Source organism: Brachionichthys hirsutus, unplaced genomic scaffold (genome assembly GCF_040956055.1).
Source record: "Brachionichthys hirsutus isolate HB-005 unplaced genomic scaffold, CSIRO-AGI_Bhir_v1 contig_988, whole genome shotgun sequence".
Taxonomy (NCBI): domain Eukaryota; kingdom Metazoa; phylum Chordata; class Actinopteri; order Lophiiformes; family Brachionichthyidae; genus Brachionichthys; species Brachionichthys hirsutus.
This window is the reverse complement of record NW_027180532.1, coordinates 35,171-47,519: the sequence shown is the minus strand read 5'-3', so window position 1 is coordinate 47,519 and position 12,349 is coordinate 35,171. Positions and strand designations below refer to the sequence as shown.

The following is a 12,349-nucleotide window of genomic DNA, read 5'->3' as shown; positions in this document are numbered from 1 at the left end:
TGACACACCATGACTCTGTGTGAAGGACAGAAAGCTACCTGAGCCTGGCTTTGAGGGCTCCGCAGGCTGATCCACCGACAGCTGCTTGAACACAGCATACTTATCAGAGGACGAGACAGAACCGGTGACTGGGGTCAGGATGGTAGGCGCGCTGCAGGGACACAATAGCTATAGTCAGAAATCAGGAAGCTTGAAGTGTATTTGGAAAGCTTAATCCCCATAAGATACCCGAGCTGAACTGCGCAGGGCTCAAAGAGTCTGGAGACCAACTGAGGCCTTTTCTTAAAAGCCTTTTCGTTTCACAAAGTTCAGAACAGGTAATGGCTATAAGCTGATGCAAGTTGAAGGTAGCTTGTTAAATATATCTGAGTTGTTCATGTTATGGCTAAGAAAGACAATTTCATACATATTCTGTGGACATCTGTTAGATCTCATTGATTTCTTGTGGAACCGTCACAACAGGCTGCCAAATCTGGTCATTCTGATTTCAAGAACAATCTCCTTCACATTTCAAACATCCGTTTGTCTGAAGTGAAGACAAGGGTCAGCTAAAAAAGCTCGGCACAATTATACCGGTAATGAGAATTGTATCAATATTTTCATATACGTCTCAAACAGAAAGCACAAAAGCACTTACAGTGCATCAGTACTAATAAAATTACACGAAAACCCTCCATTCTTTGTTCTGATTTGCCTATAAAAGGATCAAAAAACAAAGCTGTACTTGGAGAAAAAAAAAACGACTTCATTCTCTGATATCAAGCTGGAATCGAGCGCAAAAGGAAATCACTAAACTCACTTTCCAGCAAATATTAAGTTTCCTCAAAGCCTTTCTCTGCATGCCAGTTCAAGCTGGCAAACCAATATATGCTTTTCAGCCTCTCATTTAATCAGACAGCGCCCTCAGACTGCGGGGAATTCTTTTGAGATTGCTGAAACGGAACAGAATGGTATATTTTTAGGGGAGAAACCGGAGGGAATTACAAAACGCCTATGGAGCGATAGATACGCAATACTTCAGTTCTCCTTTCTCTATCAATAGATAATTGGCCTTCAGCTTTCTCTCCATGACAGACAAAGCAAGCATTCTGATTATTATCGATATATGCTGCTGGTCGAACTGTGGCAGACTTCCAACCAAAACAACTCTGTTATACTATTATACATACAGAGAGTCTTATATGGCATTAATAGGGTTAATCAGCGTTGTGTGAGCGTTTCATCTATACAATTCCACACTGTAGGTTTAAAACTGCATTTTGAAATGTACAATTGAACAATCTATTTCAGAATGACCCAGTGTTGATGCGTGGTTGTACCTGTTTTGGTGCTGAGGCGTAAGGTTTGAGGAGAAACTTCCACCCAACTCTCCCTGGAACTCAGTGAAGGCCTTGTCTGATGCTCCAGCCTTGGGAGCCTCCTGGAAGTCCTGGAAGTCATCATCATCCACTTTGGTGGCCTGAGTCAATAGGTTAGGGATTAACAAGTGAATTATGGTGGATCTGAGATTATGACAGAAGGAAAACACAGAACTAAAGGCACCTTTACCTGTGCTGGAGGGAAACTGGCAACGAAGCTAGGGGTTGTGTGTGCATGAGGGGGTGCAGCAGGCGTCATGGCAATGACTGGTGGTGCAGGTGTAGGCATAGACATTGAAACCTGGGGCTTGGTCATCATAGGCTGCTGGTGCTGGGGCATGGCAGGAGCAATAGCCATAGCTAGGGCCGGTATGCTGGGCATAAGTGGAGAGGGGAACTGACTGAGGATTTCCACATTCATTGCTGGGAAGCCATTCTGGGAAAAAATGGAAACAGTTTTTAAATAAACAACTGTGAATGTAGTTTTACTGTACAAATACTTTCAAATTTCTGCTGTTCAACCAATCCAATGAAAAGACAAACATCAAATGCCACTTGTTGTGCCCAGTTTTAAGGCTCCTGAAGGTTTACGTCACCAAAGGTGCCTTATTATTCCTCACATGGAAGCAGTGGCACGCCGTGATTCGGGAGCTGCCTGCACCTTTTCATCATCCCAGAGGTGGTAGCTTGTAAGCTTGGCTGACGGGGACCCAGACATATATTCATCGTACAATGCTTCACACGCCCTGGGCTAATTCACAATGCTGCCTCCTGCTCCCCATCTCTAGCTGCATTTAATTTGAGGGTAGCGCTTATGAAGAGACTCCGTGGAAGTTACAGGGACTAGAAGTGAATTTGTCCCAAGGCTATAATTTGTGTTTACCTGTGCCACACCAATTAGTGCAAGTACAGTATAGAGCTCCTCCTTGGTCAGCATTCCAGGCGTTGTGCGGTTGGCTGAAGCCCAGATTTGCCCGAGCGCTTCCCTGGGAAGACCTGATGACATGAGTATTGGGTAGAGCTTGGCTGTGTCTATTCCTGCAGGAGTCATCGTGAATTCAAGTACTTTCTTGAACATTTCTAAAAGGAGAAAAACAAAGCGTTTATTTGTTTTAATGAATCACAATGCATAATATAGCATTTAAAAATCTGAAATATCATACTGCAAATGTTTACCTGGGACGAGGCTGTCGTCGTAAACCCAGGCTGGCAGCATGGGTTGGATGTGCTCTTGCTGTGGGAACACGCCAACACCTGATGTCACAAGTGCGCGCGCGCACACACACACACACACACAAATAGTTAAAGTCTTGTCCTGGCATATGATTTGCTAAGCCTGCTGAGCCCTGCTTGCATCAAACTCAGTAGAATAGGCCTGATGTCTGGAAGGCATGGTGCTGTTACGATGATCTATAAATCAGTCTCTGAAGCATTTCCAGCTTCAAGGAGAGGAGAGATAAGAAGACAAGGCTGTAACAGCTGATACTGACATAAATAAGCATTTATTTTAGACTAACAAACATTATTTAAAAAAAAGAAAAAAGTGATGGCTCATTTTTTCCTCTATTAATTCAGACAGCCACTTTGAAAATAATACTCCCATCAGTCTAGGGAAGATAAATGAATCTTATCTCTTCGGCCTCCATGAAGAGCCTCTAGATTTCCCTCAAGGAAACGCACGCGGACAAACAAATTACAGCGCCAAGGAGAAGCCGAATGGCATGCACAATCAGCCTTGCATTATGCTCGGACCCCCAGCGGCACCTGCCTCCCTGGGAAACCAAAGCAGTCAGCATGCACCAGAGGTCATTCTCTGAGAGGGTGTTACACGGACAGCAGCTTATTGAGTCAGCAGGTATTACCCAATGGACCGCAACAGATGCAGCCCATTTCCACAGTGTGAGCAGAGAACGCCAACATGAGAAGGCTCATCTAATGAGATTTCACCTCAAGGCAGAGGTTTAAAGCGGTCAGAAATAAGAGAGCAGAGTTACGAAGGCACATCCCTAAAATGAAATCTGACCTCAGGTAAGGGGAGGGATAAAGCAGGCAGAAATAAGAGCGGAGACATATGACAATATGCAACGACACCGGGGAAAGCAAGTGAAAGACGGAACCACAGATTTAGTGATGGAAAAAGACAGGACATTTTCCTTTCATGGTATATAGTCTTCAACAGTGTGAATCTCAGTAAAATATATGTCATAAATCATGATGAAGCAAAGCGATAGATTCGATCAAGCTTTATAATAGATTAGTTGTAAAAAATAAAAAATAAACTCTCCCCAGGACAGACAGAAAATGGCTGCATTTTTTTCTGTTTTACTATTACAGCAAAGCAGGGAAGAGAAGAAGCTAAAGAGGCTAAAAACAGGCACTTCTCTCACCACTGCTTCTACTGGTTTGAGGTGGTCGGTCAGCAGCTGAAGGGGTGACACGGGTGGCCTTAGGTAGCGTTTCTGTGACGAAGATAGAACTCAAGTCCTCCGAGGCTACAGCCCAGTTCCTGGATTTAGTGCTGGATTGAAACTGGTTTGTGGCTTTAACTCTAGGACCCATGGTAGCCAAACATGGCCTGGACTTAAAGCTAACCTGGGCCGTCTTATCAGCTGTAAGATCGCATGAGGAGAATAGCTTCTCTTCCAGGGATGGGCCTAGGTGGATGAGGAAAAGGTTTCTTGATAACACATTTTCAGTACACAACAGTTTAAGTTTGCAATTTTGAGGCTAAATTGACAATTAAACTTTGCTTTAATTACACATTGCTACAATTTAAGAGTATTTGCAGAATATCTGTGAGACACTTAACATTAATTTAGTTAAGAACCCCACTGAGATAAAATATCGGAGGCGAGATGCACAAATACATTTGTGTTCTTGTTTCTTTTTTTATATATATATATAAAATGGAATTGCTTTTTAAATTAAAAGCGTATGAAAAGAAGACTGTGTTCAGGTTAAACTGAGGAGTGAGAGACAATAGAACAACAAGATTCTTTAGTGGGAGCTCTGAAAATGTTTCTGTGTTTACAGGCAGGTAAAAAATATATTTAGAAGATTAAAAAGAACTAGCGCATTAGCTTAAAAGCATCCTGGCATGAGATCTTATTGCATGATGGAAACCAGATTAACTGCAACGGTCTCATTTGCATCTGTAGTCTGTATCTTTAGTAAGTAAACTAGATGGAGAAACTGTTGTGAGGAAAAATCGTGGGCTCCTGATGGAATCTGTGACAGGCTTAGGGAAAATCACCATTCATATATTTTCTGCACTGTTCTTTAAATTCCTTGCTGCACATATTGAATCATATTCTATTAATTAAACACGCCCGATGCCATAAGGAACAACTTGAATTCTACATTATCTAAACAAGAGAACTTTCTTTCCCAGATTAAGATATAAAGTATATTCTGATTTCCCCGAGAATTAAGCATTGTTGCCATTTAATCTTCTTATTATACTGTACATACTAAACAACTAGGTCAGAAATATCTGAGAGTTAGCGGCCTAGCTGTTGCATTTTACTGGACAGAAGGCGATCTTTGTCCCATCATTCTAGACTCTAGAGGCTGAGGGCTGTCATGCAGCAACTGCACACTGAGATTAGACTGCAGATTACAAATTATAGTCAGTCATCAATCAGTACACCAAACATTAAAAGCTCCAGTATCAAACACTAAATGGTTACAAAAATCTTTTTTTTTAAAATCAGCAAGCTGAAATTATGATTTTAACTATTTCAGAGTCCTTATTTCTGTAGTTTGGGATATTGTGTATCTCAAAAGGTTTAGGCTAACAAAGCTAGGCTAACAAAGCTAGGCCATCTGCTGTGCTGCCTGCATGCTTTCACTACAACACAAGCCAAAACCAGCAGAAAACTCAAAACACGCCAAAAATCTCAAGATTCATTCCCAGTGAAAATGATGAATTACTGTATAACCGATGAGGATTGGACGGGAGGCGCTAAAGCAAAAAAAAAAAAGAGTTACCTTGAAATGTAGATTGGGAGCTGGTGTTGACAGCAGAGTGATGGGTGACAGTGGGGATGGACACAGAGGCTGAGAGGGACTGAGGGAGGGAGGAGGAAGAAGAAGAGGGGTCGAGTGAAGGTTGGACTTGGGCCTGTGCAGACAGGTGGAGGCTGGAGGTGGTGAAAGTATTAACAGGACCCTGAACAAAGTCACTAAACTCATCATCGTCCTCAGAGAAACCTGTTTTGGGGGCCGCGTACAAAGGCTGGGCGTGGGCCTGAGAGGAGAGACCGGAGGTGGAGGACAGAGGGAAGGAGGCAGGGGTGTCTAAAGGCCCCTGAAAGTCACTAAATTCATCACTGTCCTCCAACAAAGCAGAAGGGGGGGAGTGAGTGGAGACAGAAGGGTGTGAAGGCGATGAGTCTGCAAAAGTGGAGAAATAATGATGATGGCACAACACATAAAACACTACAATGGAGAATGAACCAAGGGCTGCACTGCAAAAGAAGCTAGAAAGAGTAGAGACGTAAAATGTGCCCAAATGTCAACAATAAATAGTCCTCTAAATCTGCAAGATTCACATAATAGGTCCTCGGATAAAAAGGTTAGTCACATTAATTTGTCTTTTTTTTCTGACTTTTCTCTCATGTTTGCCTTTTTCCTCGAGGAACTATTGGAATTATTCATCATTAAATAATTCAAGTGCAACAATTTGACAGGTTTAAATGTTAAAATCAATCTTTAGTGACACTGCTCACAACACGGACTTTATTAACGCTTGAAAAGGTTCATTTTGACCTTCGGATCTGTAATTACACTTCAAGCCAGGCCTATTTTCTAAAATAGGAAGGAAACGGTACAATGAGTGAAATCTCTTGGTACAAAGTGCTAACGAGTGCCATGTTAAACACCATCCTACAAATACAGAGTGATATCCACCTGAGACCCGGCCCGTTAGCATGTCCTCTGTAATGGACAACTGTCCACTACAGAGGACATGCTAACGGGCCGGGTCTCAGGAGGATAATACTGTCAAGAGGCAGATGTGAAAATAATGGGATGAAAGAGATGCGATCAGGAACATGTGTTGCTCTTTGCTGCATGTCTGATACTCAGACAGCAAAGCCCCAGTCGTCACGCTAACCTGCATCTGAACCAGCCATTATTCCCGGATGGAAGCATTTCAACGGAGCTACAGAGAAAAGGTGGCGACACCACAGAATGACCCAGTGATGACATCTAAAGTGATGATGTGCAGGTACCTGGCTTCTTAGTCTGCGATGATGGTGTGGGGTGCATCTTTGCATCTCTGCTGAAGCCATCCAGGTTACCTTTGATTGCCTCCAAGGCATCATCGCGGCTCTTTTCCCCTGTCTGAAGGCAGATAAATATTAGAAATAGATCACTTTCTGCCGAGATTGGCAGCAGTTTTGAAAAACAGTAAACAGATTGTGACGAATCTCACCTTCGGCTTGACACTGCTGAGCAGCCTCAGCTTCTGTTTTTGTTCTTCAAACTGTCTTCTTTTCCGGTCCTCCTCCAGCATCTTCTGCTGGTGCTCAAGACGTTTCCTAAAAGAAGTGAGCAAACATTATATGAAATGCCAAATGAATTGAAATCTCAAACAACTAAAGAGCAAAGCAAGACAATGGCATACATTATGATCTCTATCATAAAAGCTCAGTTGATTATTACTTATTAAATATAAATAAATACAAGCGCTGAGCAAAAGCGTTTCAGAGGCTGACAGTAAAATACAGAACAATCAAGTGTAAGAATTTCATCATTACACAAAAGGCAAAATATTTTACATTATAATATAGAATTTTCATATTTATTTTCGTGTATTTGTCACACTTAATATCAAAATTGCATTACAGTTCTTTTCTGTTTTGGAAGAGGTGTTTTTTGTTTCATAAGAATAATAATAATTATTATTCATAAGCATAAATGGCATCATTTCAGTTAAGCGGCTGCAACCTCTAAGGACATTACTTTGGCTATTACACAAGGTTAAGGAATCTAAATTGTTCTCATAGAACAGCATCAAGTATACTCGGACCATTTTAGTCTGTTTGATAAAGTTTTATAAAGAACTTTATCAATTATTTATGTGTGAAAGCACCGGCATGCTTCGTGCACGCCCAGTGCACCGGTGATGCATCACGGTGACAGGCAGGCAACACTCAGATGTGTCACGACTCACTATTGACATTTTCGTCGTCCAGACTTCGCTGTGGTTACTCATTCGTTCAATTACACAAGTACAGACATGAACCATCGTGCTTTTACAGGCTCGACACAAACGAACGTAAAACAGAACCGTGTTAGTCTTACTGGTGCTCTTCAGCCATTTGTTTCTTCATGTCAGCGGTGTACTGGGGTCCAGCAGGTCTCATGCTCATAAACTGTGGCTGACCCAGGAACTGCATCCCAGGGGTCTGCATCCCAATCGTCATCCCACCCTGTCGGACACATGAGGAAAACATGTGTGACTAGACTGATTAGGAAGCGTAGAGTGTGGACCCGCGGCTACCGTACAAAAGGAGTCATTATTATGCATGCATAAATCAGAGCCTACGGAAGGAATATTGCAAAAAACAAAATAATAAAACTGAAAGCAGCAGCCTCCATTAGAGAAGCACTAGATGTGCAACTTTGTTTAAAAAAAATAGTAATAATAAAATAAAAAGGATGTTGTGTGTCGGACAACGTCATACTCCAAAGATTCTCAAGCTTACCTGCATAGGAAGTGTTCCTGGGGGCATTTGCCCACCGAAGTTCATTCCCATCATTCCTTGTATGCCAGGCTGCATAACAGGAACCATAGGGAAGACCTGCTGCTGCTGCTGCTGCTGCTGCTGCTGCATCTGCATCGGCACCATGCCTGCAGACACAAACATAACCAGTTGCAATGTACCGCAGGAACGACAAAGAACAGTTCACTTCATTTGTCTTTGAAACATGAAAGAAACCCCATTTTAAAGTTTGTTTTTAAAGCCTCAAGAGTCTGGACATGATTCACTATTGCAAATCATTTTCCATGACTACTTGAAAAAGGCAGGCTAAGCAACAATAAATCTGTTTTTCTGGTGATTACTGTGACAGCTTGGAAAAGTGCGTTTGTTTTCACACATACTGTATGAGCTGTGCTGAGAGTGAGCTCTGAAAACATCAGTCAGTAAAAAGCAATCTCACTGCTCAGGGTAACAAGCAAGATACGACATGACAGGTAAAATAACTCCTTCCATCGAGAAGAGCAGGATCCCCAGAGTGTCTGGCCTTCTGAAACACACTTCAGTGATCGGACAAGTCCTCTGGGAGGTGCAAGAAGGCAGGAACGACTTTACGTAGTTGCAGCTGAACTTTATAAATGTTTAAAGAACGAGTTGAGCGTCTTAATTTCAGGTTAAAAGTCTCTGCTGCCCTGGAATCCTATGACTGGCAGCATCTCAGTCATCCTTCATGGTCTTGCCACGAACAAGTCTGTGAGGTCGGAGGCAGCCCACAGAGCTTTCACGGATGGCCCGTCTGTGAGCTACATCTGGATAACTCTCCATACGACACCAAATGAAGAGGGATTCTGAAGGTCAAAGACCCCAAAAACACTAAGATATATGAATATCTATAATAGCAATGAGCCCCATCACATCTATTGAACGTACCAATGATATTCAAGTTCTCTTTGTCGTCGTTATCTTGATGGATTTTTGATTGTTGACATTATTGCATTGGAAGTTTTTGGTGTCGTTACGTCACTGCAACAATCTGCAGCATTTTCATAAGATTGTGTCTTTAAATCGTAAAATGAAAATGCAGCAAAAAGAATTATAAATCAGTTTAGGAATCCAAACAAATCAGATAAGCTATTAGAAACAAACACTTGGGAAGAGGAGATGGTGATGTTCACTTCAGACAGACTGACCTTGAGGAGGACCCAAAGCCCCTCCGACAGGATACATGAAGCTGAGGGGAGAAAAAGAAACAATACAGGTTATAACATCAAAAGGTTGAGTAAAGAAACACACAATAGTACTTCACAGCATGTTTGAGGAACTCTTTCCATGAGAAACAGAAATTTCCTCATGCGCACTGTAGAGTTGAACAGTTCAAATCTATGTATACATCAAGATACACATGAATATTCCCATGGAAACTACAGTAATTAGTAGTAGGAAATTCAAAATGTCAAAAGGCACAACTACATGTCATGTGTGAGTAAAGGTTGAAAAAACTGTTGGCTATATTCCCAGATCACGTTTATGTTAGAGGAATAAACATAAAATCCCTAAATCTGCCCAAACAAATGTCAAATATTTGTGTTAGAAGACACAGTTGCCCTCACTTTATTTGAATAATAATAATAATAATAATAATAAGCTTTATTTATATAGCACTTTTTTTAGAAATAAAATTCCCAAAGTGCTTTAACAGATAATAACAAATCAATATGAATCATATAAACAAAAAATACATATTAAACAAACATTAATCAATGTAAAATGGGTGTATAAAAGCAACAGTGGCGTCAGGGCACAAGCGATGAGACTAGGTACCCAGCAAATGAGACAATTAGACCAACTAATGGTGAACAAACTGACATGACAATCATATAATCTGCTAATATCATTGTATATCCACTATGCAATGACAATAAAGGCTTTCTATTGTATTTCCATATAAACTGAAATACACATAAAAAATATGGGATGCACAGCTCTAGGGCCTCTACACAGTACATGTGAATATTTATTCTGTCCAGTGGTTTTGAGTAGACGGACCATATGCCCTTTTCTGCAGCCAGACGAGAGTAACGCTATATGCCCACTGCTAAGCTAACGCTATGGGAACAGTACAAGCCTAGAAATAAGCCTTTGTCATGCAAAGAAAAACAGTTTCAGCCTTTTCACCAAACCAGATTCAACACCAGTTCCCTGACAACTAATCCCAAAAATAACAAACTTTGTAGTGTTTCATTTCCACACGCAAACTTGGACTGACTGTAACAGGCTCTGTGCTGAGAAGCAGGCCTTTAAGAATCAGAAGGAACCTCCTGACAAGTCAGTCCAGCTTTACACCAAAGCACTAAGCAAAGAGTATCAAGGTCAGCTATTGGGGGACCAAGTTATTTCTATTCAGGCCCAAATGTAACTAAAGTCTCTGATGACCTCTAATGATCGAAACCATCCAGACAGGCCACAAACATTTCTGGATGCCGTTCTGTAGACCAATGCTGTTTCCAATCCTGACAGGTTTAATTGTATTCAAGCTTTATTATCATATCATTATATCTGCAACAGGCTAAAACTCTTAAGTCTTGATGAAGTGAAAACAAGCATTGGCAGATTCCTGTTTCCAACTCTACTATGACTATTTGCTGACATCAAGTGGACAACACCAAAATAAAACTAAACCGGCATCAGTCTCAGCACACTGGAGCCCATCCAATGACCGCCGATGGATCACCACCAGGTCTTTACTTCTTTTTTTTCTCTAATGTCACCTCATTGGCTTCGGTTTCACCCATCAGATCATTATCTCCAGGATAGTTGAGACCATATTCATTATTCAAGCTGATGGAGTTCCGTTTATGAATGAATCATGAGTCTGGCTGCTTCATCCTTTTGACAACCCCTCTTGAATACTCATGGCGCCTGTATGTGACACTATTTACTCAAGACAGATGGATTCTGCACGTGTGACAAGGTTGAATTACTAACAAATACTTTGTAATTAAAGATAATGCAGGGCATGCTAACTGCTGAAGATAAGTGGGATTATGAGGCTGAAATCTTTACTTCTTCCCATCTGTCGCCCTTTCTTATATACTCAGTGGTAAAACCAACAAGCTACCAGACACCGCCGTGTCAGAAAATGTATTAGTCAAAAAGCAAAACCAGATATAAACACATCAGGCGTCCAAAAAGGCCCGTAAAAGGCACAGCTATTAGCTGCCCAGTAGCAATGCTACAGCAGCGATGAGCGTTCATTCATTTGCACACGTATATTGTACTATATTTATAACAATGGATTCCACGAGCTTCAGGCATTATTACGAATAAAAATGTAATTGAAAAAAAATCAGTAGTTGGTGTATATAAATGTTTTATAAATGTTTGTCTCCACCCAGCGCACTGACAGACAGCAGAGACAGCTAGCTTGTATTAGCTTCCCACTAACATAGCGCTAGCTGTGACACCTGACAACCAGCCATCTCATTCCAGCCGCCTTCCTCGACAGCTCAGCCCGCCGCTGCTGCTGGTCCTGCGGTTCGTCTGTGTGATTAGCGTGCCGCTACCCGGCTACAGAGGCGGGCGTTTCACAAAGTCTTCAACGACAAGCTGGGCTTTAAAGGGGTAAAATACCTGCTGCCTCCCCCAGATCCAGGACGCAGCGCCATCTTGAAACAAGCAGTCAATAATAAGCGGGTGACGTCAGCACAGGGAAAACTCTAGTTTGTAGCCCTAAGCATTGTCTTTCAGGCACAAGTCAGCTTTCGGGCTTGTCCGCCCAAAAAACCTGACAATGAAAGAAATTTATCATCTCAAATTTATAATCTCACTCACTTGCTTGAATAATCAATTTCCGTTAAATCCATTTTTCTACTTCTGTCATGCTATATTTTAAAAACAATGTTACTTTGAAAAAAAACATTCAAACACTGATTTACGTGGAAAATGCAGTCACTACACTGAAAATCAAAAAAGGACCAACAAATGTTTCCCACTAAGGCAACACTTCGAGCAGATATATTTTACAACACACGGTAAATAAATAATTATTATTAGCGCCAATTTAAACTTCTGCAGCAATAATAATAAAAAAAGTAGCATTGGCCTACATATTAAATGCAAAATACATTGTATTTTAATTGGAATACAGAACTTTGCAAAAGACAATTTTAACAAACATTTTCAGCTAAATTAATAATATATTGACTCTTATAACACTCAAACAACAAAGTATATATGGTATAACAAAGTTTAGCTTTGGTACATTACAAATATACAAACATTGAC

The 12,349-nt window shown here is 41.2% G+C and overlaps 1 protein-coding gene across 1 annotated transcript in view; it reads right to left on the bottom strand.

The window, feature by feature from the left end:
* LOC137915850 (synergin gamma-like) overlaps positions 1 to 11,730 on the bottom strand; it is a 28,729-nt gene extending 16,999 nt beyond the window's left edge. Inside the window, exons 1-13 of the mRNA XM_068758969.1 lie at positions 11,696 to 11,730; positions 9,256 to 9,296; positions 8,072 to 8,217; positions 7,668 to 7,795; positions 6,796 to 6,901; positions 6,593 to 6,704; positions 5,349 to 5,753; positions 3,746 to 4,012; positions 2,535 to 2,612; positions 2,242 to 2,438; positions 1,549 to 1,794; positions 1,320 to 1,459; positions 39 to 151 (exon numbers count right to left, since the gene is read on the bottom strand). Coding sequence (XP_068615070.1) covers positions 39 to 151; positions 1,320 to 1,459; positions 1,549 to 1,794; positions 2,242 to 2,438; positions 2,535 to 2,612; positions 3,746 to 4,012; positions 5,349 to 5,753; positions 6,593 to 6,704; positions 6,796 to 6,901; positions 7,668 to 7,795; positions 8,072 to 8,217; positions 9,256 to 9,296; positions 11,696 to 11,730 — 2,014 coding nt within the window. The remainder of the gene's footprint in view (positions 1 to 38; positions 152 to 1,319; positions 1,460 to 1,548; positions 1,795 to 2,241; positions 2,439 to 2,534; positions 2,613 to 3,745; positions 4,013 to 5,348; positions 5,754 to 6,592; positions 6,705 to 6,795; positions 6,902 to 7,667; positions 7,796 to 8,071; positions 8,218 to 9,255; positions 9,297 to 11,695) is intronic.
* Between the last annotated feature and the right edge of the window lie 619 nt (positions 11,731 to 12,349).